The sequence below is a fragment of the Stigmatopora argus genome, chromosome 23 (assembly GCF_051989625.1).
Source record: "Stigmatopora argus isolate UIUO_Sarg chromosome 23, RoL_Sarg_1.0, whole genome shotgun sequence".
NCBI classification, from domain to species: Eukaryota; Metazoa; Chordata; class Actinopteri; order Syngnathiformes; family Syngnathidae; genus Stigmatopora; species Stigmatopora argus.
Window position 1 is genome coordinate 2,072,606 of NC_135409.1, and position 15,457 is coordinate 2,088,062.

The 15,457-nt window shown below is 41.2% G+C and overlaps 1 protein-coding gene across 9 annotated transcripts in view; it reads right to left on the reverse strand.

The window, feature by feature from the left end:
• The window catches only part of LOC144069244 (copine-8), a 44,124-nt gene extending 31,348 nt beyond the window's left edge, over positions 1 to 12,776 (reverse strand). For 5 of the 9 annotated variants that reach the window (XR_013298427.1, XM_077594466.1, XM_077594463.1 and 2 more), the window contains exons 1-3: positions 12,508 to 12,748; positions 1,052 to 1,092; positions 372 to 418 (exon numbers count right to left, since the gene is read on the reverse strand). Coding sequence is in view for 8 of the 9 variants with exons in the window: in XM_077594466.1 (XP_077450592.1) it covers positions 372 to 418; positions 1,052 to 1,092; positions 12,508 to 12,605 (186 nt within the window). In the remaining variant the exon portion in view is untranslated. Of the gene's footprint in view, positions 1 to 371; positions 419 to 1,051; positions 1,143 to 12,507 lie in introns of all 9 variants that reach the window. The other 4 variants (XM_077594464.1, XM_077594465.1, XM_077594468.1 and 1 more) reach the window with 4 other exon arrangements.
• Positions 12,777 to 15,457: the final 2,681 nt, after the last annotated feature.

Here is a 15,457-nt window from a genome sequence, read left to right on the forward strand (position 1 = left end):
TTGCAGAGTTCACTCAGGAGAAAAGTGGCTCGCTAGACTATTAGACGTAGCGTTTAAATCATGGAAGCAGAGCAGCTAACTGATCATGTCAATGAGGGTGAGGCAGGTTCTGATTTGGCATTTCAAGGAGCCTATTAACAATGCGTGCGGGCGATGGGACCTCTTACAGCCATGAATAACCGCAAATGATTTTCCCGAGAGATTTTAGCCTCTGATTTCCATTTTGGAATTCATTTTGAAACATCGTGGGACGCCTAGATATATGCTCACACGCACGTTTCGGGATAAAACAGTGGCTTAAATGCCTGTTATTCCCTGCTATCAAATCAGTGGCTCTTAATTTAGTGGCTATACAAATATGAAACACTCACCTCTCTCCACTCTTTGTTGCCCATGCCTTGCATGTAGAGGACACAAACTGAAAAACATGGTCGGAAATATACATTATCCTGATCAAAGATTCAAGGAGTGTTGAATATCAAAATGAAAGTAGCAACGATTAAAATGAATAATTTGATTTGAATTCAATCTGGCTGATTTGTTTAATTGCAGCAGTGCTGGAATGGTTTATTTTGTAACTACTCTAGTTAGTTTGATTGATTTGGGAGCATACACTGCTTTCATTTAAAAAATGCTTATCTAACTTATATCAATGTCTTTCGAGTTGCTTGTTATGACAAACAAGTGTGCCTTTATGTTGACGCAAACAAAAAACACTATTGTTGTCATGTCAAGGCATGTTAAGAGATGGAGCCTTAATTCGAAATTGTGCCGTAATTTATTATTTTGCTTAAATATTTTTTTTTTAGATTTCTTAAAAAAAGAATCAAAGTAATAGAAATGTGTTTTTTGGGGCTCACGAATAATATGCTAGGTATAGTTTGCTGTGATAGGCTCAAGCGCCCCTGTGACCGTTGGGGGATAAAGGGAATGGAAAATGAATGAAGGAATGTTTAGCTACACTATATCTCCATCCATATCTGTATGTACAATATCTATATCCATATTGATATAAAAAAATGTTCAAATCTACACAATAATGTAGTCTTACTTGGGTCTGATTTGGAGAAGGTGTCTCTGTCCAGCAGGTTTCTGTGGAGATGAATGATGCACGATTCATTTGTCTTTCAAGGAAGGTGAATCTATACATAAATAATTATTTCAAAGTGTAAAAATGGGATCTCTATGTTTCTACTTTCACCAATCTTGTCAACCCACGGCAGCACGAAACACACGGACTCAGATGAATGCATAAGAATTCAAAACAGCAATTACAAGGTAGACTGAGTCAAATGCAGCGACTGCTCTGAATGAGGCATGATCATTCATTAAAATTCAAGAATAAAGCGATAACAGATACGATGGCACTCCAAAAGAACTCAAGCACGTATTTGAGTGGGGTCGCCCGATTGTCAGTGGGGTTAACTCAGTACAGCTCACAGCAGGCTTTGATGAGAAGTGATAAAGAGATTTCAGCACTCGACTGTGTAACCTTGAAGGCTTGAAGCTGACCAGCAGCCAATTTTCCAACAATCTCTGTTTGAAAGCTGTAACCGCTGGCACACTGAAAATCTCAAAAACCCAGCCTTCCGTTTCAACACATGCTCAGCATCAATCATACAATGAAAGCTCATTTAGCAAGGGTTACCCAAAACTGAATTTCAGGGATGACTACAAATACACATTACAATCTGGCAGTGGAGGGCCGTCAGGGCCTTCAAGGCCTTCTCTGCTGGCCTAAGAAATATCTGAATCATATTATATTTTGTCCATCAATACTTATTATTCCAAATGGTCTGTTAGCTTCCTTTCATTGCTTTCCCCCCTGGTTGCACTGCTTCCAGATGTGTTTTCATATTGAAGCATTTAACCAATCACATTTCAGCCATTATTTGTTGCCAGATCAGATCTGCCTCAAAGCCTTCAAAATCAGTTCTGCAGTGTCTGCTGCATTAAACAAGACTGTTGCTTTTAACCAATCAGATTTCGAATTGGCAACCCCACAATGATTTTTCATAGGCGTTGGCATTTTGCTGGCTGGGACATGTCATTGCTTTCAGCAACTATGATTGGCTAGTAGGCGGGCCAAAGCAGCCAGAGATCGCAAACTCCACCCATAATGGCCGACAGTGGCAAAAACAAATGGATTCTGTTGCAGATTTCTCTCACAAAGCTATTTTCCAGACGGACTTTTCCAGAAAAAAATGGACATCATTAAGAAAGGGCGGTCAACTCCGAGGCTAGCAAGCCTGTTACAGCCGGGAAAATGGTGTGTGCGGCACTTTCAGTGCGCTAACTTAGCTCCACAAGCAAATAGTATATTGTTGTTTTGATTTAAAGCCATTTTCAAAACGGACTATGCCAGAAATACGACAGGACAGGCTCGACTTTCATCATTAGCTTCTATGGCGATAGGAAAGAAGGAAGAAAGAAAGGAGGATGGATATTGTGTACAGTTTAAAAGGATTTTTGGTGAGTAAAATATGGCTATATTCCTAAATAATATTTCAATTGTGGGCCCGGTTCTCATATCTGAAAAGCTCCAGTGTTTGTATTTAATGACTAAATGCTGCTAGGATGTGGATTTTATCCCAGTTTAATTTTTGCCATTTCGCCATTGACGTCCATCGCTGTCTTTTCCCGAGGAAATCACCCCCCTGGCCTGGTTGTAATGTCTCAAAAGCTCCAGTATTTGTATTCAGCCAATAAATGCTGCTAGGAAGTAGATTTTACCTAATTTTAGTGCATTTTTTGTCATTTCACGTATGTCGTATATCGACGTTCATCGCTGTCTTTTTACCGGGGAAATGATACTCCGGGCCAAGTTCTGATGTCTAAAAAGCTCCAGTATTTGTATTTAATCAATAAATGCTGTTTTTGGCTGGATTTTACCCCATTTTCGGGCAATGTTTGCCCGTACGCCATTGACGTTTATCGCTGTCTTTTCCCGGGAAAATCGCCCCCCTGGCCTGGTTTTAATGTGTGAAAAGCTCCAGTATTTGTATTTAATCATGAAATGCTGCTAGGAAGTGGATTTTACCCCATTTTTGTGCATTGATTTATTGATTATTCTTTATGTGTCGCAACTCTAGCCGCAGTAGAGGGTTTTATAGCCATAAAATAGTTTTTGAGGGTTGGATTGATACGTTGAAGGCGCTACGAGAAAATGCACCGACCGCCACTGCAATCTGGAGAGAGTATTTGAAGCGACTGACTTCTCCTCAAAGCACATAACAAACGCTGGCACTCCAAATGAGCTCCCGGGTTCCCCCTGTCACTGCGTAAGACACGTATACAGGATTTCCACCTCAGAGGATAACGTCAATGATTCATAGCTCTCTCTCTCTCTCTCTCTCTCTCTCTCTCTCTCTCTCTCTCTCTCTATCTCTCTCTCTCATTCCTTTGCTATTTTCTATCTCGAGGCAAAGGGTGGAAAACTACAAGCCATCTGATTCAGTCCGATCTAGAGTCTCTCTCTCTCTCTCTCTATCTCTCTCTATCTCTCTCTCTCATTCCTTTGCTATTTTCTATCTCGAGGCAAAGGGTGGAAAACTACAAGCCATCTGATTCAGTCCGATCTAGAGGGATAAAATGTGCCTCACTCGAAACTGCCATTGTACAAGCTTTGGCTTGATTCCAATTAAAACATGCCATCGTTTTGGATTCCATTTCCTCTATTTATCTCATTTGTCCGTTGTCAACAAACACCAAGCCACATTCCAATCATGTTGAAATGTCATATGTGAAAGTAATCTGCATGAATACACGCCATTGCCCTTTTTAAGACCTCATTTATGCTGTCACCCAATAAAGAGTGCAGCATGAAATGCCTTGATGGTTATACATGAAGTTAGCAAAAAACAGTATTTAGAGGACTGATAGACATGTAGATTACATTCATTCCTCCTCTGTTTTGTTTTTGGTCCTCAATGTAACCTTGGGAAGAAAAAAAAATCTGGAGACTAAAATAACATGCACAAAGTCCCAACTGTACATGGTCTAATGCTTATTCAGTTCAATGCATGCTGACTTTGTGTTTGTCATTTTTCAGTCTACTGAATGGTCTTTCTGGAGTATAAATCCCACCAGTTAAAACAAATGCACCAAAATAAATAAAACAGACACATCAGACATTTAAAAAAATAATACCTCTGCTTCAGATCCAAACATTTCTAAATGGTGTTACACACCTACAGTTATTGCTGCACATTTATCACGGGGCACACTTTCTCAAAATCAGATCAGCAGAAGTGATAATTGCATATTTGTCATCATAAAGTGATATCCTATTGTTTTATCTCCTCTATTAACTCTACAATTAACAGCAAAGAGCAAATGCCAACTCCAAATGCCAAGGCGAGCAAGATGAGTGCTAATATGCTGCGCGGGACCTTTGTCCTCTATTTCATTTCTTGAAAAGATCCTCACACGCTTCCAATTGTTTCAAAACAATTTGATATTGACACTAAAGCCATGCGATACGACTATATATCTCACCAAGACGTCATAATACTCATCTATTTTCATTATACGCTACTGTCATGCTTCTGCTTACATTGGATGCTTTTATTCGTTTCGATGTTGGCCAATAAGACAGAATGAATTCTCTGAAGTGAAGTAGATCACTTTGGTTTCATTGCCCAATTGTTTTTTTCCCGCCAAAGAAATTCAATTGTTTGAATTCCAAATTTAGACTAATCGAAAGATAAAGTCAACAAGTCTCCACTACTGTTTTCCATTGAGTCATACACCGGAATCCTTAACCTTCGACGACGTCGTCGGTTTCACGTATGCAGAAGCAAAACGTTACATGATTTTTTTTTATTGTAAAATTTTAATAGTTATTGATCTGAGTGAGTATTGATCATTTCTTTTTGAATACTCTTTGACAAGATTCTATCATTTGATTAATTGGGACTTTAACTTTGCAGTTCTGCTCACGGCACATAGCAACAGGGCAGGAATATTCTGGCAAACGTTGTGCGAGACTGAACACGACAGGGTTGCTCCAAAGTTGGAAAACAGGTCACAGAATATACATCCACAAGCACCTGTCCGCTGCTAGCAAATGACCCTCCACCGCTTCTTTCCCTTTGCATTTTTCATTGGTCTATCCAATTTGATGAGCAACTCTGCGGCGACCGACTGCAGCGGAGCATCAGCAGCTTGTATTTTCTCTCTGCTCCTCCAAGAAGGCTGCCCTAATTCTTCCTGACAAGGGCTGGGAGAGCCAAGAGAACATCTCTACACCGCCGTACGCACGGCGTCGCCTCACGTGTGCGACAAACTACACATCCGTCGTGTACGACACACGTCTGTCCCAGCGGCGTTTCACCTTAATTGCCTTTGTCACGCCGCTTTCACTGTCACTTTAGTCTGACCGGCCTCCATCACCGCATGTCGTGGGTTAAATGCCGTCAGATGCTTTGCGTGTCGGGAAACGTTAAAATTAATACAACGCTATACATATATTTTTGATGAATTGTGAGCAGTGAGGCCCTTATAGCGGCGTTATGAACGCCAAATGTCTGTTCATGCAAGGGGATGGAGAAAAACGGCGTTGGCACGCTATGGCTTAGGGTGCTTTCCTATAAGAGAGTTAGACAGACTGCCTGGAGGAACTAAGACTGTTTCGGTGCTACGTGAGACGGCTGGAGGTGACTTTATCAAGCCTCGCTTTTTCTCTCCCTCCACTTCTCATTGTAAACAAGTCTGCGAGGTTTGGTCGGCGTAAATGAAGGCATTTTACTAGGCCCACGGTCAGAATTTGTCTCCTCTCTGGACAGCCGCTGAATGCACGTTTTAACAAAAAGCTGATTTTCTGCTGAAAAATCTATGTATCCTGCGGGAGCTGATCTACATTCATAAGAAGGAAATGTCACAGTCCGGCCCAATGCTTGCGTGTGCTGAAATTGTTATGGAATTTGTTATGGTCAGTGTTATGGGTGGGAACCTCTGATACCATTTGCGATACGAGGCTCACGATAACTTTATTTCACGATATGGCGATACAGAAATGATTGCTGTGAGGTCATGAAATCATTGTGCAATGTTCTAAACGACTTATTGTTAACAAAAAATAAATAAGCGGAATAGCAGAACTGTGAGGATGGCAGCGAATGAACACGATTCTATTCACTGCCAACCGGAGACAGATTGGAGATCTGTGGGCATCAATGGCAAAAAAATTAACCTGTGCGTTAATTTTGTCTTTTGGAATTTCTTGTTAATTTTAGGTCACGTTCGGTTGGTTTTGAGTGAGCAAGCAAAGTCATGGTACAATCTGTTTTAGGGTAAAAAAAAAAATACAATGTAGCCGAGAGAGGAAAGTTGCTTATGAGTGGCTGCCCTTGTGTAAAATAAGACCATATCAGTGTGACTTTACCTTTACTTATATAAATTCCCCTAAAGCAATATATAATAACAGGGTGTGATGCATTGGTGACGCAAATTGTGACATATCAGGTTTTCCAACCTCGTATTTTCAATGTTACATGTCTAGTTGCGCTGGTAACTCACACAATCCGGCGACTTGCCCAGCGCACCAGTCGAAAGAAAAGAGCAACAGAGGGAAAGGGGTCGATAGTAATTTCCTCACACTGCCTAAATCTTTACTGCTTTGACTCTGAAAGGCAAAACCTGATTACACAACACTATTCCGGCGCTGGTGACACACATGAACACACGGCGCTCGGCTAAGGATCTGTTATTCGTCCAATGTGCCGACTCAATAGATCAATTCAGGGCCGCCTCGAAAGGTTCCTCCGATATACTGTTGCCTTGTCTCACTGATTGCTGCCGTTATTGTGCTTTCAATCAAAAACAAGCAAACTACTGCTGCTAAGACACACATTAAACAAGAGGCAGAAATGTGAATATGGCGTCGTCAAAGGCATTCCTTCAGATCCTTTTGTGCGTCTCACCTGCACTTAACGTGACTCTCTGCGGGCAACCCCAAGGCGGACTCCGACGAACATTTTCTTCAATCCGGGACTGGCTTGAAAGGTTTCTCCGATATACTGTAGCTTTGGCTTACTGATTGCCACTGCCATTGTGCTCTAAATAAAAAAACAACCGAGCTCCTGCTGCTAAGACGGGCATGTAAACAAGCGGAAGAAATTAAACCAAGGCGCCGTCACACGCTCTCATATATATCCTTTTGTGAGCTTTGCCTGCATTTAACGTGATTCTCGGTGGGCAACACCAACGCGGACCCTGCCGTATGCTTCCTGGAATCGTTTTCAAAAAGACGACAGGTATCGGAGGTCACTGAGGACCAGAAAAGGTCAATGCATTTTCTTCTTGTCGGGGCTCCGAATTGAACAGTACATACTGGATGAAAAATAAAATTAGATACGTGATACGTCTCACCCAGGGCACAAGAAATTGGAATTGACCATCAGTGTGAACATGGTGTAATATTTTAGACAAGTCTGACAGGCAGATAAAAGGGAATGGGTGGAGAAAATAGAAATGAATACCTTCAAGGGAACTTTTTCCGTTTCTTTTGTCGACTTCAAATGACATCATTACGTGTCATTATCTATTTTCCCTTGGTAATCTTTCAGCTTCAATTCCATGTGACACTACTACAAAAGCAGGCGAGTGAAATGCATTCAGGGAGAAATCTGGCCTTACATGACCTACAATTGTCCAACTTACTTTTCATGCTGGCTGTGCCCCAATAACCTCAAGGAGACTCACTGGTACTCTATGATTAAATTACCTAAACTCTCCTGTAAGCCAAGACTGGCATTTTTGTAAACAAACAGACTATTTACAATGCACAAAACATATTGTGTCAACAATGACCAAAGAAAGAATAAGCAAGCTTGTTGGCTTCTTTAAACTTATACTTTCCTCTGCAAAAAATAGCCTTTGTGTTATTATTGTCAACAGCTACAAAGTTTGCTGACAGTTTTAAGACTGTAACACAAAAGTCAGAGATAGATGTGGTAAATGGAAATGGTTGACAGAAAAACATGTACGGGTGTTGGAGAAGAAAAAAAACTCAGATTTTTTTCACCTTATAATTTTTTTTTACAAATATATAAAATGGGAAAGGTCATGAACTTGACATCAGAGTATTTTAATCTTCATTTCATAAGTAAGCATGGCAAAAGGAATTAGTGTGTTTATTTTTGCCTATGGGAAATCCTTAGCAACGATCTGTTGTACAAATATCATTGATCATTTATTGACAAGGCATTGCATTTAGCAGGTAGTATCTGTAACATGGTGATCGGTCTTAAAAATGGGCAACTCTTTCCACAGTATTTATGATGGGTTTGCTTACAAAAGCACGCACAAACAAAAATTTAGGTGATTTGAAGTGAAAGTTTCTGAGGTTAGTTTATTCAAAAATCTCTGAAGTTTTAAACAATGCTCCTTTCAAGAAGGGTACTCGGTCGTTTGGTCGCCGGTCTTTTGGTCGCCCGGAAGGTTATTGATAATAATTTAAATCGTTAATGAAATTCCCTAAATACAAACTGTGAATTATTATTTAGTCATACTAAATGCCCTATTAATTATTAGGCTAAAGAAAAGCTCCAAATTTCCCGTACTTTTATTGTGTTTTGTTGGAGAACTTGTTAAGACCCTGACTGACGTCCTTTCCTAAGGGGACAACTCATGTACATACAAACTCTTATACACTCACACGTCCGCTCAGTGAAACTGCTCAGGGCCATTGTTGGCTTTTATTGATGCGTAGACCGTGTTGTTTTACCTTGTTTTGTCGCCGGTCTTTTGGTCGCCCATTGTTTGGGTCCGGGCGACCAAAAGACCGGCGACCAAAGGACGGCGACCAAAAGACCGGCAACCAAACGACCGCACACGTTCGAGAAGCATCTGGTTTCAGATGAATGACTCACAAAAGTCCCTGTTGCATGTGGTTCGGGCTATAGCGAATTCTCAGGCATTGATCGGCACAATTGCTCCAGACTACATCTGGCTTTTCCTGTTCCAATAGAATCAAAAACATTATCAGAGTAAGCTTCAGTTGCAGACTGAAAGGTGGGATAGGTCAATATTTTTCTTCTAGCTTTGCACTCTTCCCAATTCCATCGTGCATTATGAGTCCATTAATTATGAATATCAAATTGATGAATGCTAGTCACTTGTTTACAAATCATCGTGTCTTCCTCAAAACCCCAGTGAAAGCATTGAGAGCAGCATATGTGTTAACTTCATCTGAATTAGGAACACCCTTGCGGCATATTTTTGCACAAATTACACACATTTTCACAGAGTGATTTTAACATTTACGTCTGCAGTGTTTCTCACGTTAGGTTTATTATGAAAGACAAAGGTGATTGTTTGCGACACATTATCATCACTAATACAATGCTGCTCTGAATTTCTCCCGTTTGTTAGATAACTTTGTAACCATGGAGATATTGTACATTGGCTGGGGTGTGGAATAACGACACGCCGTATGCATCACGGGTTGGAGAGGCGCGCGCTAGTGGTGGCATTTCAGCTCTGCCTCAGGTTGGAGGTGGGTGGATGGCCACCATAATACCCCCCCCCCCCCCCCCCCCCAACATCACCACCAGCACGTTCACCCTCCCGAGGGGCTGAGAAGCCAGGTGACTCAGACATGAGCAAACTCTGCCAAAACATGTTCATGAAATCTGCTGGAATAAAATATGAGGTCTACTAGGGATGTCCTGATCACATATTTTTGCAGGCGATTCGAGTCACTCAATTTATAGATCTGCTGATTCAGGGTCCTGTCATGTGTTAAAAAGGGAAAATATAGCACAGCCAAATGTCTTTTTGCCTTATTCGAACAAAGATATGCAACATTAAAGTTATATAAAAGGGTTATTGGAATAAGGTTGCAAAAAAATAAAGTTGAAATATTCGGTTCTCATAAAAAAAATAACATAAGCCCCCGTGATTGTAATTTTATTGACTTTAACAAAGATTGCTTTACTAGTGTACAAATAGATAGAGTATAAAATGTACTGTATAGGTATTTTTTGCAATGTAACTCTGAATTATTTTAATTTAGAAAATAAATAATGCAATGAGAGGAATTGAGGTCCGTTGATTGTGATTTTTTTTACCTTAATATTGTCGCTGGAAATTTTCTCTTAGCTCTGCAAAGGTTGTTTTACTAGTGTAAAATAAAAATATAGTATGGTATTGTATATGATTTTGTTGCAATATGCCACAGCATAATTTTGTTGTTTTTTGTCCTTCATATTTTCAGTGCCATTGACAGTTCTAGACATCAAACCCATTTCAATTGTAAAGGCTGTCATTGAGTGATCATGTTTTACTGCTACTGACGGTGATAGACATCCAATCCAGTTTGACTGGGCCTAAATCGCTGTCAGCCCTCCCAGTCAAAATGGATTGGATATCTATCGCCCTCAATGGCTGCCAGGAAGCTAATACTTTAAAATGGATATACAGACGCTCCCCTACTTACGAACGAGTTAGGTTCCGAGCGATTGTTCATAAGTTGAATTTGTTTGTAAGTTGATTCAGTGCTATATTTTGTATTATAATTTATGTTTAAGGCCTATATAAGTATATTGAAGGTTTATATAAGTGCATTTGTATGTTTAAGGCTTGTATAAGTAACACGCATTGGTTTGTACTGAAAAAAAAAAAACATTTAATAAAATGGAGGGAATATGTACAGTACTGGAGAGAGAGAGAGAGAGAGAGAGAGAGAGAGAGAGATTTATGTATTAGAAACTGGCCGAAAGAAGCGATCTAACGACGATTGCACAGTTTTCTTCTTTTTTTCATCATAAATGATGCGGTAGCACTGTATGGCATCATTCAATTGATTTGCAAACTTTGAGCAACGTTCAATATTTGGGTCCTGCTGCTCGATCTTTCTGTTTATAAATGGTACTGACGGTCGAACGATTCAAGTTGTTATATGTGCAACGCTCACCACTCTCACGCGCATCAAGCTTCGTTATTATTGCCACTCGTTTCAAATGAAATGGCTTGCCTCTTCCTTGCAACTCCCTCAATAGAAGCCTTTCACTTTTTACCAACCATATTCAATAATGGACGCACGAGATATTTAATGATACAAATGAAAAAGGTTCTTTGCGCACTGGAGATACGTCACGCACTTCCGCATTGCAACGAAGAAGGTAGATGCTGGGTGAGCTGAGCCCTCACAGCGCCAGGCGTATTAGCGGCGGAAAGAAGCACTACTCGGGAAAAATACAAAATTGGACTTACGAACATTTTTCGACTTAAACGCAATTTGCAGACATGTTCGTATGTACCGTTGTTCGTAAGTTGAATGTTCGTAAGTAGGGGAGCGTCTGTACATTTGAAATTCCTGTTTTTTTTTTTTTTTTTACAAGCTTCTGATCCTCTAAAAAAATTACTTTTCTGATTACATAATAGGATCTGGGACATCTCTCATCTCTACAATAGAAAAGCACATCAAAACAAGCCTGGGTAAGCAGCAAGATGTTTGAATTTCTATAACCGCTCATTAGCACCATTGCTTTGGAATGTGCCATGGCAACAACACAGCGTTTCGAAAGTGAAAGTTCTGTTGTGTTGCTGGAAAACCCCCAAATGGCTGAACCAATGGAATATTCGACATTCTTTTTATGATGTCAATCTTGGTTTCCAGGGTATTTGTTATTGCATGCTTGGAGCCATAATGCACTCTGATACTTGCACTAAAACACCATATCTACCTCACGTGGGGTAAAGCGAGACCGGTTTGACAAAAAACGCACATGAAAAAAAATCCTGTGCAAAAGTTGTTATACGGCGTACACAATTTGAAATGATCAAAAAAACTATCAAATATGGGAAAATCTTATAGGTTGACAGGTATGAGGAAAGTGTAACTTGAGGACAAGTGCGTCGTAAAGTAGAAACGACATAGGCCGAGGACAGTGTAACTCGAGGACTCGTTGTATTGCGATGAAATGGCTTGGGAAAACACCATCACTCCAACTTAATGAGTTTTGAGACATTTATTCTTTTTTTCCTGTAAAATATTCATAACGAAGCATCCATATGTTGTTGTTTTCCACCTGTCAAAAGCGTTTGCCAGCTTAAAAGGGGGCAATTCCTATCTTTGAACAGAAAAACGTTCTCCCAAAAGATTTTAAACCCACACGTTGTCTTTCTGGCGTCATGTCACACGACATCACCCACGTGCTGTATTTTTAGACAGAAATCTGCGTCATATTAACAACTCAATCAATGTCATTAATGTCGATGGACGTCAAAAATGTCATCGGCGTCGCTCCTCCGTTGCCACCCATTTTGACTGCCAAAGTTCGAACTAAAATCACGTTAGCGCTAGTATTTGCTCGCTTGTGAAAACTGGTTTACAAATCCTGAAACCAAACAAATTGGAGGTTGACGACTTAAAGTGTCCAGTGAAGGGAAATTTCGAGTTGAAACTGGGCACACGCACGCATGCAAACTTGGCCGCACTTCAGTAAACAAAGATTTGGTAAGAATTGGAAAGAAAAACAAAAAATGAGGGTAAAATCCTACCTGCACGACACCGTGATTTCAACTTTGGTGGCTGGTAAGGACGCGTTGAGAGGGTCGAAGTCCCCTATCGACGCCATGTTCAGGAAACTGTTGTTCATCCTGTCAAAAAGGGGTTTGTTCGCCACTTTTTTTCGGCTTTTGCGATCCGCCCCTTTCTCCACTCCCTGCGGACGGCGGCGAATGGGCGACGCGGTGGAATGGGAGCCGTCCCCGGCGTCGAGTGGAGCCAAAGTGCGGAAGAGAGAGCGAGACGAGCGCTCAGCTCGAGAGTCGTGCGTGAGTGATGTCACTTCTCTCTCGCAAAAACAAACATTAGCACGAGGACGCACAATAAAAGGCGTTTTTTTTCGTGCACATATTCACGTTAAGAAATTGAAAGGTCGTTTTTTTGTTTTGTTTTGGAAATAAACTACTGAAACAGGGCATTTTTGTCGAAACGCCGAAGGGAAAGGGAAACTGACTTGATGAATTAGTTTGATGGTGAAGAACTGTGTTTTATTATTGGCATAATAACAACATGGCTGTTTTGCGTTTTCATTACAGAAAGATAATGTATTTGGTTTTGTTGATTTAAAAAAATCTTGTTTTGACACAAAAAAATCTACACGATCATGCATGCATTTTTGTCATTGGTAACATCAAAGTGAAAGCTGTCTGAGAAATTCATTCATTCTTTATCTGAGCTGCTTATCCTCACAAGGGTCTCAGGGGTGCTGGAGTCTATCCCAGCAAACAATGGTTAGTAGGTACACCTACTGGCCAGCCAATCACAGGGCATTTGGAGACTGACAACCACTACGGACTGTTTGGTGAAGGGCAATAAATTTATTTTAGGCAGTGGCGGTCAGTGCATTTTCTCGTAGCGCCTTCAACGTATCAATCCAACCCTCAAAAACTATTTTATGGCTACAAAACCTCTACTGCAGCTAGAGCTGCGACACAAAACATAATCAATAAATCAATGCAGAAAAATGGGGTAAAATCCACTTCCTAGCAGCATTTCATGATTAAATACAAATACTGGAGCTTTTCACACATTAAAACCAGGCCAGGGGGCGATTTTCCCGGGAAAAGACAGCGATGAACGTCAATGGCGTATGGGCAAACCTTGCCCGAAAATGGGGTAAAATCCAGCCGTAAACAGCATTTATTGATTAAATAAAAATACTGGAGCTTTTTAGACATCAGAACCGGGTCCGGAGTATCATTTCCCCGGTAAAAAGACAGCGATGAACGTCGATACGTCCATACGTGAAATGACAAAAAATGCACTAAAATTAGGTGAAATTCACTTCCTAGCAGCTTTTATTGACTGAATACAAATACTGGAGCTTTTGAGACATTACAACCAGGCCAGGGGGGTGGTTTCCTCGGGAAAAGACAGTGATGGACGCCTATTGTCCAGGCATTGGTGTGGAAGATGCTACCACCTACCTGATGCACAGGTCTCTTTCACACCTGGAGAACACGGGAAGCACGCTGAGAATGATGTTTTTTGTCCTCTCCAGTGCGTTCAACACCATTCAGTCGGCCCTACTGAGAGGGAAACTGGAAGAGGCTGGAGTAAGGAACCACCTAGCCGCATGGATCATCGACTTCCTCACTGACAGACCACAATATGTGAGACTCCAGGACTGTATGTCTGATGTGGTAGCTTGCAGCACAGGGGCCCCACAAGGCACAGTGCTCTCCCCACTCCTCTTCTCCCTCTACACATCGGATTTCAAACATAATACAGACACCTGCCACCTCCAGAAGTTCTCTGACGACACCGCTATTATTGGACGAGTGACGGACGGGAACGACCTGGAGTACAGGGGCGTCATCACAGCCTTTGTTGACTGGTGTAGGCAAAACCACCTCTACATCAACACCAGTAAGACAAAGGAAATGGTCATCGATTTTCGGAGGAATCCTCAACAGACCACTCAGGTGAACATCCAGGGTACAGACATTGAAATCGTGGAGAATTTTAAGTATCTGGATGTTCACCTCAACAACAAACTAGTCTGGTCCACAAACATAGATGCCCTGTACAGAGCCAGAGCCGCCTCTACCTACTGAGGAGTCTACGGTCCTTTGGAGTGTGCAGGACACTGCTGAGGACTTTCTACGACACTGTGGTGGCATCTACAGTGTTTTATGCAGTGCTCTGTTGGGGATGTGGGAGCACGGAGAGGGACAGGAACAGGCTGAATAAGCTGGTCAGGAGGGCCAGCTATGTTCTGGGCTGTCCTCTGGACTCTGTGGAGGAAGTGGGAGAGCGGAGAATGCTGACCAGGATGATGTCCATCATGGACAGCACCTCCCACCCCCTGCATGAGTCTGTGGAGTCCCTCCGAAGCTCCTTTATCACTAGACTGTGGCACCCTCATTGCAGGAAGGAGCGCTTCTGCAGATCCTTCCTCCCATCAGCTGTCAGGCTCTTTAACAAAACAAATGGCTGAGTGTTAAGACCTACCGTATGAATGCATGTATATTTATGTGTATGTATGTATATATGTGCTAAGCAACACGCTTATTTATTTATATATTTATTCATGTATTTATTTATTAACTTACTTATTACCTATCTATTTATGTCTAAAATGCCTTTCCTATTCCTTTATCCTCACCCTCTTGCTACTGTGACAACGAAATTTCCCAAATACGGGATGAATAAAGTTATCCAATCCAATCCAATGGCGAAACGGCAAAAATTAAACTGGGGTAAAATCCACATTTTAGCAGCATTTAGTGATTAAATACAAACACTGGAGCTTAAATACAAACACTGGAGCTTTTCAAATATCAGAACCGGGCCCACAATTGAAATATTATTTAGGAACAGTGGCGGTCCGTGCATTTTCTCGTAGCGCCTTCAACGAATCAATCCAACCTTCAAAAACTATTTTATGGTTATAAAACCTCTACTGCAGCTACAGCTGTGACACATAAAAAATAATCAATA